This window comes from Vidua macroura, chromosome 21, assembly GCF_024509145.1.
Source record: "Vidua macroura isolate BioBank_ID:100142 chromosome 21, ASM2450914v1, whole genome shotgun sequence".
NCBI classification, from domain to species: domain Eukaryota; kingdom Metazoa; phylum Chordata; class Aves; order Passeriformes; family Viduidae; genus Vidua; species Vidua macroura.
The window spans coordinates 9306927-9324482 of record NC_071591.1 but is presented as its reverse complement, the minus strand read 5'-3'; the positions used below and the strand labels follow the sequence as shown (position 1 = coordinate 9324482).

At 49.9% G+C, this 17556-nt stretch overlaps 1 protein-coding gene across 2 annotated transcripts in view; it reads left to right on the top strand.

Moving 5' to 3' along the window:
- Positions 1–2619: 2619 nt before the first annotated feature.
- Positions 2620–17556, top strand: part of CACNA1B (calcium voltage-gated channel subunit alpha1 B) — a 295914-nt gene continuing 280977 nt past the window's right edge. For both annotated transcript variants that reach the window (XM_053996161.1, XM_053996160.1), the window contains exons 1-3: positions 2620–2879; positions 6263–6368; positions 14251–14390. In XM_053996161.1, coding sequence (XP_053852136.1) covers positions 2620–2879; positions 6263–6368; positions 14251–14390 — 506 coding nt within the window. The remainder of the gene's footprint in view (positions 2880–6262; positions 6369–14250; positions 14391–17556) is intronic.

Genomic DNA, 17556 nt, shown 5'->3' with positions numbered 1-17556 from the left:
TTCCCTGATTCTCAATAAGACCTGATGCAAAAAAACCAGCTTTTTTTTTTTCTTTTTTTTTTTTTTTTCTTTTTTTTTTTTTTTTTTTTTTTTCTTTTTAGAGCTGTTGTGTCATCCATCCCCCTGATTCTGTAAGCACAGGAGGATGAAAATTTGTGGAAAGCAATGTATTTTTTTCTCCATATACTGATTTCCATCTGGAGAGGTGAGGGGTTATTGAAAATGAAATTTCTTTTTCTAGTCACTGAGAAAAAGTCAGGTTTTTTCACTGAAAAAAGATGTACGAGATATAGTGGCCAGAAGCACAAAAGTGAAAAAATAAACCACTAAGTAAATAAGTTTAATAAAAATGAAATGAGTAAATATGTCAGCTGGAGGAAACTTGACTTTCAGGTGAAAGATAAATCCATCATAGGATACAATGCAGTGAGGATAAAAACGGTTTTTAGGGAAAAATTTTAAAAAATAAGCGCTCCCTGCACCCTCCTTCTCCATCCACAAAATAAGGGAACTTTCCCGTTTGTGTGGATCAGCTCAGCAGTGCTCAGGGGTGAAGATCCAAGGAGGAAACACTCGTTCGAATCTCTGCCCAGGGTCTGTCTGAGCGGAACAGAGATGCTGAACCACTCCAGCATCTGTCTCCGGGCAAAGTTTTTCCCAAAGACTCCAGCCCTCAGCTTGATCTGCAAATTACCCAAACCTGGGGAGGGGAAAAAGGTCTTTTATTGCATTGCCAGCAAGCGCAGGGGAAGGCAACCTCCAGCCTGGAGCTGCTCTCGCTGCCCTGGTCCGCAGGGCTCGCAGACCTCTGTCGGTGTCGGGGGCTGGCGGTTCCTGCTGCGTGCGACCCTGGAGGCAGCAGGATGTGATTCACCTCCTTCCCTCGCTGTTTTCCGTGCCTCAGAGCCGCTGCCGGCTCCCCTCGGCTGCCGGTGCCGCCTCCGGGAGCGTCTCCTGCCTGTGCTGCAGTGTGCGAGAGCCCTTCAGACACCGAGCCCCGGCGTAAGGAGCCAGTTCCTTCCGGAGAGTCACCCTTTGCGTCTTGCCAGACCTCATTTGTGTCACTTGTGGCTGCTGCCAGCCCTCTGACTGGCTCCTGAAGCCAGCAGATGTTATTGCTCCAGGCTTGCCTGCTCGGTGGGTTGGTTTTGCACTGAGCTTGGATGACTAAGGCAAAAAACACATTAGCGGCAGAGTCCAGGCTTTCCTTGCTGTGGAGCAAGTGCAAATGTCCCCCTATTGACAGCCTTGACTTCTCCGGAGGGTCCCTTCTCAAAGTTAATAGCTTCTACCCCAAATTTAGCCTAAAATGCAAAAGCATTTCCTCGCCAGCTACTGCAGTGACTGTTGCCGTGCGGCGCTCCAGGAACAAGGAGGAGTTATCTCTCTGACTTGTGCTGGAGGGAAGCAACAGAGGGTGTTGGAATAAACAGGATTAAAGGATTTCGTCCATAAATACAGGATTAAAGGTATCCAGCGCTCTGCAGGAGTCATTCAAACCAAGGAGAAACAAAGTAAGTTGTGCAGAAGGGCGCAGCTCCGCTTGCAGCCAGCCCGTGCCGCACATCCCCGCACCGCCCCAGCGCCCGGAGCGCTGCGGGGACCGCATCCCCCGCCCCGCATCCGCCCGTGCCCAGCCCCGAGCCCCCGGGGGCTGCCAGCTGAGCACCCCTCGCCCCGCACCCCATTTCACACTGTGACCCCCCCCCCCCACCCTCGGCGTCCGCGGGGTTCTGAGGGCACCGGCGGGGTGACGGGAGCTGCGCTGCCCAGCGCTGCCCGCGCCGCGGCTCGGGGCACCCGCGGGGGCAGCAGCTGGGCCGTGCACATCTGGGCAGGGCACATCTGGGCAGGGCACATCTGGGCAGCGCACATCTGGGCAGGGCACATCTGGGCAGCGGCGCGCAGGCGCGGGGGCTGCCTCGCCTGTGCCCCCCACCCATCCGAGCGGCGGCACCCCCGGCCGGGGCTCTGCGCGCCCGCGGAGCGCTGCGCAGGGGCGGGGGGGGATCGAGCCCTCCTTCCCCCGGGGAGTGGCCGCGGCTCCGCCGTATTTACCGGGGTGGGCGGCGGCCGGGCCGGGCCGGCTCCATCCTCCCTCCTCCCTCCCCGCCCGCCCCCCGGTGCCGGTGACTGGAGCGGGCGGAGCCGCGGCGGCCGATTGGCTCCGGGCATCACATGCGGCGGGGCCGGGCCGTGCCGGAGCCGTGCCGGGCTGGGTTGGGCACGGCGGAGCGCTCCCGCGGCGGGCACGGCAGCAGCGCAGCCCCTTCCCAGTCCAGCGCCCCGTCGCCAAAGGGACCGCGGCCACCGCGGCCACCCCCCGCCGCCCCGGCCATGAGGTCGGGCCGGAGAGACGCCACCTGTGCGGGGAGGTGAGCGGAGCCCCGGCGCCTTCCTCCTACCCCCGGGCAGCCACAGCGGCGGGGAAGCGCAGGGGGTGGAGGAAGGAAAAGGGATATTTTTTGTTTTATTATATATCGATCTATTTTTGCCTCGATCGATCCCGATCCCGCAACTGAAGCCCCCGGAGGGAGAAGTGCTGCGCGCTGTGATGCGTCTTCCTCTCGCCTCGGCTGCCAGTTTGGATTGTAGCGCCCGGCTCCGTGCACTGCGAGGATGGCTCGGTTTGGGGATGATCTGCCAACCCGCTATGGAGGTGGAGGGCCGGCCGGGGCTGGAAGAGGGAGCAGCCGGCAAGGTGGCCCCCAAGCCGGCCAAAGGATGTATAAACAGTCGATGGCTCAGAGAGCCAGGACTATGGCTCTCTACAACCCCATCCCTGTCAAACAGAACTGCTTCACAGTCAACAGATCCCTCTTCATCTTCAGTGAAGATAATGTTATACGGAAATACGCCAAGCGAATAACAGAGTGGCCATATCCTTTCAGGGTGGGCACGGGGGGAGGTGGGGAGGGGGAGAGGGAGGCTGAGGGGCAGAGACCCCTCCAGGCAGCGCAGGGCGAGTGTCTGCTGCTGCTGCAGACGGTGTGATCGGGCTGTGCCATGGGTGTGTGTGCCGGGGAGCCGTGTGCCCGACATGATGCATGGCTGTGGCAGTGGGAATATGGGAATATGGGAATCAGGGAATAGCTTCTGTGGGAGCACCGAGGGTCCTTTTGGAGTGCTTGATGCCAGGGGTGTGTAAGCCATGTCAGGGTGTCTTTAGGGGTGAGATGTACAGGTGCATGGATTGACATTTCCTACAATTCAAGTCAGGTTCTGTGAGATTCGTGCCCGTGAATCCTGATTTTTATTTCCATCTTGGAGCCTTTCAACTCTTCTGTCTTCCTGTGAATAGAAGATGGAATGTGGGATAAAAATGGTGACACCTTAGCACTGAAGCTGCATTGATAGTAGGGGACATTGAGAGCCCAGGTAAATCCCAGGAATGCAATCATTGCAGCTCGGTTTTAGCACATCCCCTCCGGAATCCATTCGAATCAACATGAATCATGGCACTTCGATTAGGTGCATAGCCTAAGCTTAGGCTGCCTGAAAAAAAAAATTAAAATTAGCAAAACCTTGTGGCAGAAGGAGGCAGTAAGTGGGGAGAGGGATCATCTGCTGTACTGTGAAAGGGGCAGATGCTTTCTGTCTGAGACCCAGCTCCCAGGCCAAGTGAGCTGCAGTGAGAAGGGGGCTTTGCTCGGAATGGTGGTTGTAAGCCGTGAGCAGAGGGGAGCAGGCTGAGGCTCCCAGGGAGCAGATTTTGTGTGCGTGTGTACAGGAGTGCTTTTACACTGGGGGTCTCAGGGGAGCCCGTTGTTTTCTTTTCATTTCATATCACACCCCTATTAATCCTCAGCTAACAGCAGCAGGGCCTCCTCCCAGCCTCCTAGCAACACTTTCAATTGCCACACAGGCCAGCTCCTGCTTAGACTTCCCCAGTTTTCACTTCCTGAGGGGCTAACAGGAAAAATACACCAATGGAGTCAATGCACTTCCCTTCTCCCCGAACGCACACAAACACGTATTGATCTTTCTGTCCATATTATACAATCCCAGCGATTGCTGCATTTCCTCATCCATTTCTCCTTCCCTGCGTTTAAGTCTGGATAAACAAGCCCCAAACCCCCGGTGACAGGCAGAGCAGCGCCTTGACTGCACGGGTAGACTCAGGCTTTCCCTTCCCTGCCTCTTGGGCGATTCGTCTGCATCTTTCCGGGGGATGTGGGGAGGGGACCCCCAGTGCGGCGGAGCCGGCGGGACCGGCGGAGCCACCGGCGCTTCCCCGCGCCGGAGCGGCGGGGCCGGCGGGGCCGGCGGGCGGGCGGGGCCGGGCGCTGTCCGCGGCCTTGGGTTGAGCTGACCACGGTGCTGAAACCAGGCTGACCACGGTGCTGAGCTGAGCTGACCGTGGTGCTGCGCCGAGCTGACCACGGTGCTGAGCCGAGCTGACCACGGGTCTGTATCCGGGCTGACCATAGTGCTTGAGCTGAGCTGAGCACAGTGCTGGGATGAGCTTATCACGGTGTTGAGCTGAGCTGACCACGGTTTTGAAGCCAGGCTGATCACAGTGGTGAGCTGAGCTGACCACGGCGCTGAAGCTGGGCTGACCGTGGTGCTAAGCTGAGCTGACCGTGCTGTCGAGCTACCCTGATCATGGTTCTGGAGCCAGGCTGGCCACAGGGCTGAGCTGAGCTGATCACGGTGCTGGGATGAGCCTATCACGGTGCTGAGCTGTGCTGACCACGGTTCTGAAACCAGGCTGATCACAGTGGTGATCTGAGCTGACCACGGTTCTGAAACCAGGCTGAAACCAGTGGTGAGCTGAGCTGACCACGGTGCTGAGCTGAGCTCATTGTGGTGCTAAGCCAGGCTGATGGTGGTGCTGAGCCAGGCTCACCACGATGCTGAGCGGAGCTCCCCGCGATGCTGAACCAATCTCTCCACGCTGCCAAACCGAGCTCTTCGAGTGCTGAGCTGAGCCCTCCAGCGTTGTTGTGTCTGCGGCGCGGCTCGGCGCTGTCCCTGGTGCTGAGCTGAGCTCTCCGCTGAGCTCAGAGGAGCTCCCCATGGCGTTGAGCTGAGCTCTCCGCGGTGCTGAGCCCATGTCCCCGCAGTGCTGGGTCCATCTCTCCATGGTGCTGGTTCCAGCTCTCCATGGTGCTGTTCCATGTCTCCATGGTGCTGGCCCCATCTCCCCGTGGTGCTGAGCCCATCTCTCCATGGTCTGGGTCCATCTCTCCACGGTGCTGAGCCCATCTCTCCATGGTGCTTGTTCCATTTCTCTATGGTCTGGGTCCATCTCTTCGCGGTGCTGAGTCCCTCTTTCCATGGTGCTGGCCCCATCTCTCCGTGGTCTGGCTCCATCTCTCCATGGTCTGGCTCCATCTCTCCATGGTGCTGGCCCCATCTCTCCGTGGTCTGGCTCCATCTCTCCATGGTCTGGCTCCATCTCTCCATGGTCTGGCTCCATCTCTCCATGGTCTGGCTCCATCTCTCCATGGTGCTGGCCCCATCTCTCCGTGGTCTGGCTCCATCTCTCCATGGTCTGGCTCCATCTCTCCATGGTCTGGGTCCATCTCTCCATGGTCTGGCTCCATCTCTCCGTGGTCTGGCTCCATCTCTCCGTGGTGTTGAGCGGAGCCATCGCCTGTCCTCAGCCCCTGCTGCCGCCCGTGGCTCCACCCTGGGACAGCTGGGGCTCGGCACAGCTCAGGGTGGGAGATGGTGGCAAAGAGCAAGGGGGCACCCGGTGCCAAATTTGGATTCTTTTCCCTCCCCACTTCCCTCCTGCATCCCAAAAGGGCGCTGAGGGTTTTATTCTCACTGAGAGCGGGCATTGCAATTGAGCAGTAATTCATGTTTTAGACCTGGGTCGGCACTCTAAATTGAACTTTTCGTGCCCATCACTTATTTGCACCATGTGCTGAAGTTAAATGTTTCTGAAGAAAAATTCAGCAGATGGTGTTTAGATGTATAATCTATTTGGAGGCAATTTAGCTTATCAATCTCATTGAAAATCAATACGTATTAATAGTTTTTTATTTCCTTTGGACCTTTTGCTTTCTTGCTCCCGGATTCCTTGAGCAGCTCAGATTGTGTGAGTCTCTAACTCTCTTAAAGAAGTGCCAATTTCCTACTTCTATTCCAAACACACCCCAGAAAGAACCGAGGAAGTCAAGGAGACCAAATGTCTTAAAAAATTATAAGAAATCTTAGAATGCTCAATTAATGCAACTCTGTGGGTAGAAACAGAATTTGGATGGGGTTCTTCTTGCATTGTCCAGTGTCTTCTTTAACTTCTGGTCCCCACTCCATTTGAATACATGATTTTAGCTACAATCATAGCCAATTGTATTGTGCTGGCTCTGGAACAACATTTGCCGGATGGAGACAAGACACCGATGTCAGAGAGATTGGTGAGTTGCATTCATTCATTTTCTTTTTTTTTTTTTCTCCTGGTCTAATACAAAAAGAAGTCAGCTACTGAGTGTTGGGAGTGTTTGGATCTATTTTAAAGATCCACACGTAAAAAGACAGGCATTGATCTGACAATCAGAAAAAATCTGTCACAGCAAGGATAACTGTCCCCTCCCGATCCCATCTGCACAAGAATGCTTCATCACTCCAGCCAGCCCTGCCCAGCCACGGGAGAGAGCTGGACCTTGTGTTATCATCAGAAGGGCTTCAAACTTAGGTTGTCTCTAAACCAGGACAGGAATGCTTAGAATTATCTTTGGAATCAAATGAACTTCTTTGTAATTTTAATTTTCCCAGTGAGTGGTAGAACAGAATAACCTTTTAGGATTTGTGTGTCTCTTCCTGCCACAGCACAGATCCTTCAAAGCAAACTTCGGGTTCAGATGATTACACTTCCTTTCCAAAAAAAAAAAAAAAAAAAAAAAAAAAGAAAAAAAAGAAAAAATTGCAACCAGCTTACAGAGAAAAATAATTTACCCGCAGGCTTTATGGTAATGAGTCCAATTACCTTATTTCAAAAGAAAATAGAAGAATAGCTTCAAAATAATTCTCCCATTTATCATCCCTGTAGGAAAACTGTGTAATTCTTGGTTTGATTTTTCTCCTACTTTTAATGATCTGGAACGTCTTGCATGCCCAAATGCATTAATCCTGGTGCATGTTCAAAGGATGGATAAATAGGGATCCATATGTGTTTTCCATGTAGATGCTATATTATGCAAACAAAGATAACATTAGGCTTGCTGCCAGAAACAAGAGCCTCTGAATAGTGGTTGCTGCAGTTCCCAAGGATGGCCCATAGCAGTGGGCAACTCTCAGGATCTCATTCTCCAGAAGCAGGAAAAAGTGTGTGAGTGAGCAGTCTGGGGAGTCAGGGTCAGAATTTGGTGCTGGTTTGGAAATGGACCCACTCCTGCCGGCTGTCCTCCTGCATGGGGCTTGTTTCTCTCTCTGTTGGAATTCTTTTTAATTAAGAAGACACGAGGATAAAATGAATCAATGATTGTATGTAGATCTTTCTGCCACTGAACCTGTCTTTCTGTGCTTTGGGGTTGGTTGGCAAGGCCAGCCTGGGGATGTGAGCAAAGCACAGGTTCAGAGCCAGGACTGAGCTGGGAAAGTGCCTTCCATGGTTATAAACATCAGGAAAAGCAGTTTCAGGGAGGTTCTGGCTTGGCAATCCTTTGGTTCATGTTGGTTTTATGTTTCTCTGTATCCCTTGATTTATAAGGGCATCCTAGAGGCATTTTATTGTCCTTTTCCCCAGTGTGTTAATTCCATTTTACAGCGCACACACCTTCAGATCCCGCCTGAATCGTTCCGAAGGGGGGCACTGGCATTGCCACCAAGCAGTGCGAGAGAGCTGTGTGACTTAAATGCCCTGTTGGCTCTGCCTCGGAGAAAAAGGAAGAATTAACCCCTCATTTTTGTCCCAAACACTGTTATGTTTGATCCAGATACCCTGAAGCCATTTTAACTACAGCACATTTGTAACTCTGAAGTATAAAGTGATTTTTCATAGAGTAGCACTGAGAATCTTTACAAGTCATGAAATACTTTTTATTTTCAACGTAAGCTGGAAAGAATAAGCATTGTGAGTAAGAAAAACTGTCTTCTAGTTTTCAAAGTGAAGCCTCTTTAGAATTCTCCTGCTACTTCTATAAACTGGAAGCTGTTTCATCGAAAATGTTACAAATCCGTGTTAAACCACAGTGGGGAAACGTTCCCATACATTTCCCATACATTTTCAAGTTTGTTAAGCCAAATTCTAAGTCCATGCAGAACAGCAGGTGCTTTATTGCTGTCTTTAGCAGGAATGGAATTGCTCTTTTTTTGGGCAATGGTTAATGGATATGCCTTTTTTTTTCTCCTGGATTCATTAAAATCTCCAAATTTGAGATCATCAGTGAAGATTTAATCAGATATTAAAGATATGAGGTGCACATCATAAGCCTTTTGTGACTGGGAGATGTTGGCAGAGTTGTTGAAGGAAAACTGAAGTTGCCCAGATAATTTGTTCCACAGAAACAAAGAAAAACTATTATAAGGTTGTCTGTTTGTTAAAGCTGAGGAAAAAAGGGAGGAGCCCATGAAAATATTTTAATTATTTTTGTCTTTTCATCAAAATTTTCTTCTCTTTATCTCCCCAAGACCCAGGATATGATCCTGCAGTGCAATCTCACCGGGCTGTTTTCTGTTCTCCTGTTATTGTCAGACAGGGTTAACTGAGCACATGTCTCAGCACATACAATAGTCCAAGATTTTGAGTGTCTGAGTTAGGAGTATTCTCAGAATGTATAGAAAAGCATTACTTGGCTCTGGGCTGGAAATTCTGATCAAAATCAGGGCTCTGAGGAAGCACCAGCCTGGTGATCAGAGCATTTAGTGGTGAACTGGAGGAGTGGCTCAGCTCCTCGGTCATCAAACGAGGAATAAACTCATTCTCCTACCAGCTGCAGACTGACCTACCCCGAGGCCCTTTCCTGCTCTGAGCTGGAAGTCTCACATGCTCTGGATGCTGGGAATGTTTCCCTCCCACCAGGAATTGTCCAGTGGAACAGGTTGGATCCAGGATGGAACAATGTCCATCCTGTGGGCTGTGGGGTCAGAGTCCCTCTATCCCAAAGAATATTGCATTGTTTGTGCACACGGGAGTGATGCGGCTGCAGAGATGCTGAGGGAGCTGTTCTGAGCAGCCCAGAGCCTGCTGGTGAGAGCTCCAAATGTGGGAATGGGAACTTCCCATCCCAGCCCCCAGTGGCCTTGTGGGTACCTTGCTCACCTTGCTCAGCTCTTGGCTGTCCACATTGAGACCTCCTTCTCTCCCTGTCTTCTTCCTAATTGCTCAGTTTCCCACGAGGAGCTCCAGGAGACCTCTCCCAGAAGGACAGTGATGATTTCAGAATTTGCAGGACAGGAAATCTCTTTTCTGCCCTGCCGTGCCCTGGGGCAGGCTCTGCTGGAAGGCACCAGAGTGTCATAGTTGAGATGGAGACAATCCAAAGCAACACTGCATTTTCAGAAGGCTTCAAACTGTTTTTATTCCAGCCTGCATGCTTTTCTACATTCTTACAAACTCAGAAGTTTACACCTTACTCATTGGTCACGAGAGACAAACCAAGTGCTCGTTGGAACAGGCAGTGGCAGGTTTCTCTTATTTATCCCTCTTTCTTTCTTGGTTTCTATGTCAATGACCTTGGTAGGAAATTCTTCCAGAGGTGAATGTGGATCCTCTGATCAAACTTCTCTCTGGCTCACAGAAGTCGCTGTAAAACCTCTTCCACACCAGAGGGGCTGTGGGATGTTCGGTGCAGGCTCGGGGTGTTCGGCTCCCCCGGGTGTTTTGGATGTGAGGACAGAACAGCACATTTCCCAGATTTTCAGCTCTGTGACAGCTCTGGCAATTTGCTAATGGATTTAATGCTTTCTCCCATCCACAGGCACTTAGAGCACTAATGTGTGAGCTGCTCATATTAACCTTTGCATGAACAAAGCCTTTCACACCCAAACCTCTCCAGGTTGTCACATCCGAAGGCCAAGGAAAGACACTAGGACGTGAAGTAGGAATGGTAATGACTTTCCAGACTCAGAAGCTGTTTCTGATCAGAAACATATTGATTAAATGTGTGTTTGGCCCAGTCTCAAGCTCTGCTGTGTCCACAGCAAACAACTTGCTGGCACAGCTCTGGCTGCTGCCCAGATTCTCTGCCCTCCTTCCAAGTACGCACAGGGATCCTCATCATCACCTGCTCTGCCCCTCTGGAACCTGAGCAGGGCCACAGCCTTTGGTCTGAAGGGGCTTCAGGGTGTCCTAGCAGGGACTCTGAGCTGGGGCAGGGCCATTTCAGTGCTGCACAGGGCATTCACCCACGTCCTTCCCTCCTTCCATCACACAGAGTCAGGCAAATCCTTTTTTTATTTCAGCTGCAGCACCTCTCCCCAGTGGGGCATAGATTTTATTTTTTATCTTGTTGTTACTGCCCTGATTCTTGGGCTGAATCAGTGTAAATTTAGGCAGGCTTTAGAAAAGACCCTCTTTCTTTTGCCTCTTATTTCCCCAGCTACTCCCTGCCAACCCTACAGATGAGAGTTTTTCTTTGTAATAAATACCCAAATCCATCTGCGAGCCTTCCTGCTTCCCTAGAAGCTGACAAAAACTCCTGACCCACTTCCTAAGAGCTCTGTGTAGCCCTAGCTTTGGGAAGAGCACATCCCATCAAACCCTGGAGTACCTGGAGCCTGGCTCTTTAAAGCTGGGAGCTGTAATCATCAGGCACCTGACCTAGATTGAGCAGAGACTGGAGTAGATACCAGGCTTCAGGAAGTGAGGGAGTAATGTGGAGGAGTGGATGTGGGTAAAGGTAGCTTTTTTTGGGTGTGTTAGAAGAGCTATTTTTAGAGGCACGCGAGTAGTGGTGGGATGGGGATTTGGGATGGGCTGGGAGGCCTTTGTGTGCAGACATTATCTGGAGCTGCTGAGCCAGGAGCTGTGGGGAGTGTTGAAGAACAGGTGGATGGGCTGTCAGAGGGCTCCTGTGTCCATGAGGAGTTGTAAGGAACTTCTCCTGGAATCACAGAGGATGACTTCTGACCCCTTCTCCCTTATTCTCTCTTTTCTGTACTTGGTTGGAGCCCTGGGATGCCTCCAGCTCTCGCTGTGGAGCAGCTGCTGGAAGAAGATGTGTATTGTAGGATTTCTGTTGAAGGTCATAAAAAGTCTGGTGGCCTTTGCTCCTGGTTCTCCATGGGTAAACAGCTCTGAGATGGGCAGCTGGAGGTGTGGCAGTGGTGGCTCCTGAGTTCTCTGAGCAGCATCCGTGAGGGACAGAGGGCTTGGAGGTGCTGCTGCTTGTGCAAACCCCTCCTTGGCTGGAGGGGAAGCCAGTTTGGGGGCTGGGTTTTCATTTCCTGCTCTCCATTTCAGCCAGAGGCCCAGTGTGAGCTTAACAGGCCCCTGCTCAGTTTTGCTGCCCGGGCAGCCAGCACCTGTGAGTGTCTCTGCAGGTGACTGTCACCTCACCACAGGGGCATGGCAGGTGGAGCTGCTGGGGCTGTGAGGTCAGAAAGGTGGAGAGGAGTAGAGGTAACACGGGGTGAAAGATGGAATGTGTGGAAGAGCTGTTCCCACTGAGGTGTGCAGGGATAGAGAAACACAACCCGAATTCAGCAGCTGATGGAAAAGCCTCTCCAGGGGTTGTGTTTTCCAGCAGCTTGGAGGCATTCCTCAGTGGTTGGAGCTCTCTGCTGGATTTGCTGAGCTGGGTCATGTGTTGGGGAAGATGAAACAGAAAAGCCTTATGAATATGATTGCTGGAAAGATTTTGAGAACATAGAAACTATAAGCGAGATTGAAATGAAAGCAAGCTTTGAGACACCAAGCCTTAGTTATTGAACAACTGGAAAAGAATGGTATGGCCAGCTGAAGGTAATCCCCTTCTGATGAAACAGACAGGTCCAAGGGTCAGAGCAGACCCTACTGGCTTGGCAGAAGGGGTCCAAAGAGTCGTTTTTAGGGTTTAAAATATAACACGGTATGGTAATGCCAGGATTCTTATAGGCTGTATGCAAATGCTGTAAGATTTGTATCTTGTACTAGATTGGTTAGTGAAAATTAGAATATTCAGCACAGAAGAAGATTTACTGTATTGTAATGGGAACTTCGTACTCTTACTCTTGCTCTTACGCTCTTACTTTGACTCTTACTCTCACTCTTACTCTTGCCCTCTCTTGCTCTTGCCTCTCTCTCTCTTGCTCTTTCGGGCCTGCTCCGAGCTGCAGCTGGCAGCCCTAAGCAGGGCCCTGCACCCAGGCCCTTTGTAGTGAGCCACCAGTTCCAAGACCTGGCTGCAGAGATCTCTCGTCTCCGTCCGTCCCACCGACCAACGCTCCTACATCACGTCCAGCCAAGCCTCCTTGGGAGGGCTGTGCTGTCACCTTACAGATCCCAGGGTGGGTCAGGCTGGAGGGGACCTCAGTGGGGTCACTGCTGCCACCTCCCTGCCCCAGCAGGGCCACCCCGGGGCACAGGGCACAGGCCTGATGGTTCTGGAATATTCCCAGTCAGGGAGACCCCAGAGCCTCCCTGGGCTCTGCTCAGGGCTGGCACTGCCCAGGGCAGCAGTTCTGCCTCCTGGGCAGGGAATTGCCGGGCTCAGGCCCTGCCTGGGGCTCTGGGGCCATCGCTGGGCCTGGAGCAGAGCCTGGGGCTGCTCTGCCCTCCTGCACACAGGGACAGACTGGGACAGACAGACACACACAGGGACAGACAGACTGGGACAGACAGGGACACACAGGGACAAACTGGGACACAGAGGGACAGACAGACAGGAACAGACTGAGACAGACAGGGACAGACAGACTGGGATAGACAGAGGGACACAGGGACAGACAGACAGGGACAGACAGACAGGAACAGACTCGGACAGACAGGGACACACAGGGACAGACAGACAGGGACACACAGGGACAGACAGAGACACCCAGGGACCCCCAGGTCTGAGGGCCCCTCTCAGCATCACCTCTCAAGACTGAACAGGCCCAACTTTTAGGGGTGAAAACCTCAGTTTCTGGAGCAAGTGCTGTTCTGAAGTGTGGGTCTGTGCCAGAGCTGAGCAGGAGTTGCTGTGCTTGTGTCAAACCTGCTTCTTCCCTGGTTCTGGGACCACAAGCCTCGACATTCCTGCTCTTTTTCTGTCAGAGAACAAACAATCCCCCATTGTCACTGGGAGAATTGCAAAATACAAACAACTATGCCTCAAACAGCAGCTCAGCTCTTTGGTTCTGGTGGCCAGAAATGCCAAAGCCACTGGAAAAGAGATTTCTAATCTCAGTGTGGAAGTTTGCTTCTTACTTGGCTAGGGCTGCTTTGCTTCCATTGAATTCAACTGAAAACCAGGATCTAAGGCACATTTGGAAATTGGTTACTGGTGACAAAGCTGATGAACAAGTTCTTGAAATTGATGCCCATTGCTTTTACGTCTTGCTTTGTTCTCGTTTCTTGCCCAAATCTTCCTTCCAAATGTGAATGCTTCCATTTGGCACTGAATTTGTGTTGAAACTCCAGTCAATAAAGTCTAATCCTGAGAGATCTGGTGCAGAGATGGAATAAAAGGTTTGGTAAAACTGTAGAGAACGAGCTTGATTTTCTGTGTAGTGAGCAAGGGCACGAATCTGCAGTCCCAAGGGAGGTGTTAGTCTGCACCATGGACCCCAGACACAAATCTTGCTGCTCCTGCTGTTCATGGGAGGGGTTGGGGATTTCTCCCTGAACCAGATCCCCAGTGAAAGGAAAACAAATGAGGCTGCAGCTGTGAAAATTGATAAAATGGAGGAGAAGGAGCAAAGAAAGAACTGATGGAATAAATGATAAATAAATAATTTCCTGTCAGTGCAGTCAGGCTTGCTGTGGCTGACTGTTGCTCCCAAAGACACCCTCTTGTTTCAGCTTCCTGGGTGAATTGTGGAACATCTTCCATGCCAATAACTCCAGAAACCTGTCATCTCTAATTTAAATATACCCTTAGAGCAAAATTTCCGCATCAAAATTCCCTCCAGAACATTCTGTAAAGGTGGAAATCGTGGCGTGAAACCATCAGGATGAAGGCCAATAGGATTGCCAATTTGTACAGAAAATTTATTTCAGAGAAATAACAATGAAATTCCTCTGTGAGCTTAGTTCCAACAAACTTCAATCTTTAATTTCAGCTCTGTTCAAAGAATGGAAAAGGTGTGCAGTTGCTGCCTGTAGCAGTTTAGGGGACTGGTTATCACAGCAGGAACATGGATATCTCCTTGACTCCTTTAATTTCCCTTCTTTTCCAGGACGACACTGAGCCGTACTTTATTGGAATATTTTGTTTTGAAGCTGGTATCAAAATCATCGCTCTGGGCTTTGTTTTTCACAAAGGCTCTTACCTGCGCAACGGCTGGAACGTGATGGATTTTGTCGTGGTCCTCACAGGGTAAGTGACCTCCTCTCCCCCTGAGCTTAACGGGGCTCTCACCCTGATTTGTGGTGTTTGTTTACTCTGGGTTGGGCTGGAATTGACTGGAGTGGAATAGCACTAAAATCCTGCATGTAGAAAATCCAAAGAATGGCTCTTGTGCTGAATGAGTCACTTGCCAAGCATTCGAACCAACTCAAAAGTGGTTTTGAGGATATTTCTTTGTAGATATTTGTATCAGTGTGTGTCTGATCCAGACACTTCCTGACATTTCTGTGGCTTTGTAGCTTCTAATTGCCACTGGTACTTGAACCTGATTTAAATCAATTTATTTTCGGACATTACAGGATGACTTTAGAAGTCAACATGGAGTGTGCTAACAAATTAAATGCATCCTGGTTTTAAGCTGTTACAACTCTGAAATCACCCAAGTTTCTGCAGGAATGAATTTATTCCCCTATGAAATAACTTTTCTCAAAAGAATTTGAAGGTGTTTGAAAAGAATTCAAAATGTCTTATTAAGGATGGAGGTGAAAAGGTTACGTGTGCAATTTGTACTCTGGTTTGAGATGATATCACTGATCTCTCCTTTGGAAATGCTGACAATATTTTACATTATGCATTGCAGCAGTTTCTGTCTATTTATATAAATAGAGGGTGATGCTGGTGGATAATGAAAACATAAACATGAACGCTTCTAGTCTACAAATTGGCTTTAAAGCTTCAGAGGAAACGATCCAAAGGTCTGCGTGAGGTCCTGAGCTTGCAGCCTTCATCTTGGAAGGATTTCAGTTCATTTCTCCCCAGAAACTGCAGCCTGGCTCCTGCTATTGATATGCTTCCCATATCCATCCTTTCCCACACCTTCCCTGCCTGTGTGTGTGGCGAACGTGGATATTCCCTGCTCCTGGTGTGGTGTGGAGTAGGGAAATGCTTGCATACATATACAAATGTATTCATTAGCTACATGATCACTGTAATTCCATTTGCATTCATGGCACCCTGTGATACAGCACTTGAGAGGCCAAAGGGAATTCTTGATGTATTAAGAGGAAGAGAATAAATATTCAGGGCTTGATTCTCCTGCTGCTGGGGCTGGGTATTTAATCAATAGAAACTTCAGTGGAGGCACAAGGAGAATCAGATTTCCATACTTAGAAGCAGGGGTACCAGGATGAAAAGAGAATTAGCAGAGATGCTACATTTATTTTCACTGACGCTCTGTTCTGATTCCTAGTTAGCTCCACGCCATTGTTTGTGTTAAAAAAAAAATAAAATCAAGGCCCTGATTCTGGAAAGGACTTTGGCATTGGCTGAATTTATCCTACAGCAAAGCATTCCACTATATGCTGGAATTCAGCTGACTCCAGTGCTTCTCTACTTAAAGCTCAGGCTCCACAGAAAAGCTTTTCTGAATCCCAGCCATATTGCTTAGGCATGGTTTGAATTCATTATTTTTTTTTTTCCTCCGTAAACACAAGACTCCAGAGTTTGTTGGTTTTATTTTACAACCGAGACATTCCAAGTTCTGCCGCTGAAGCGGCCGCGGGATCCCCCCGGAATGAGCGGCGTCTCCCCGGTGCTGTGGGAGCTGCTTGCAGCACTGTTTGATCCTGGAAAATAATTGTGGAATATCAGCTTGATGAGACAGCTGGAACAAGGACCCCCGGTGCCATCTGCAGCCCCGCGGGTTCCTTTGAAGTGCCATCCTGTTAACGTCACCGCTGCTGTTTCCAATGGTGACACCAACTGGGCCCTGCTGAAATTGTTTTGTACAAGGGCTTCCCACCAGGCAGCAGTGCAGGGGTGGCAAAGGCTGAACTCATCGGCTTCAAGCCCAAGAGTCATCTCCACTGAGGAAATCCAGACCTCTAATCCTTGTAATTCAAGGGCTGGATTTAACAAGGCACTTGAGCTCGTGCCCGATTTTTGGCGTTAGGGGGAAGGTACTGAAAATAACAGAGTTACTCATGCTTGGTTTGATGCTTTCCTGAATATTTCTAGCCCAGGTGGAGGGAGCACTGAAAGCTCTGCAGCTTCACACACATTAGTGTTTTCTCTGTGGCCTGGTGTGTTTTGCTCTGCTATGCCCAGATCTTGATGAAGTTCTCAGCTCACTCCTGTGTTGCCATGGGGCTGTGCTGGAAACCTGGAGTTCCTCTTCCTTGGGTTTCCTTCAGTGGCCAGAACCCTTTCATGTGCCCACTGCCTGCACGAGCTCAGGTCAGAGGGGAAACCTGTGCAGGGCTGTTTATTTGAGACAAAATCCTCCTTGTTTCTGCATCAAGACTTCAAAGTCAGCTTGATGAGTGAGAAATTTCCTGCTGACAAACCCTCCAGGGGTGGGCTGTAAGGTGGTGACACGAGTGGGACCCTCATTTTCATTTCTGTGGAAGGCAGACTCAGATCTGTGTGTTTCAAAAAATGATCAAGCTGTACTTTATTAGGGAATAATAAAAAAGGACAGTGCTAAGCCAGTACTTAATGTGTTCTTATAAATATAGATAGGTAGGACATCAGTTTTTGAAATATCGTTTTACTGCTCTATCAAAAGCTTTCCTTTGCCATATGTGCAAGATTTCCACTTGAAAATGTTGCTTCATGTTTCCCAGGCAGTGCTCAGCTCCCAAGCTCAGTTTTAGATTGATCTTCAATATTATAGAGGGATTTTGAGTCCTCTTCTTTTATTTTTTTTATTTCTGTGTAAGCATGAAAGATCATGAAAATGTTCCATGATACCCCACATAGAGCTGTGTACCTGCTAATCCTGCCGAGTGCTTGTTTTTATTAAGGTAAATGGTGAATGTCAGAAAACCTGTTCTCATTTTCAGCTTTTAGCTAAGCAGCAGAAAAGCAAAGAGCAGCTCTGCTCTCATTCTCTGTTTCCATAGGAAAAAGGCCAGCCAGAGTCTGGGTGTGCTTTGGAGGAGGCTGTGGGGGAAGGCTCTGCAGTGATTGAACTTAGCCTTGTGTAAATATTCCAGTGATCATGCAGAAGTCCTTCCCACCTGCTTTTTCCAACCCTTTTTTTTTTTTTTTTTTTTGGCTACTCAATGCCTGCACCCTAGAATTATTGATAAATACATTTTTTTATCTACTTGCAATGAGGGAGATTTTGTTTGTCAAAAGCAGACAGCAGAACTTGTTAATCAGGAAATACATCAGGGCTGTGTTCCATGCAGCC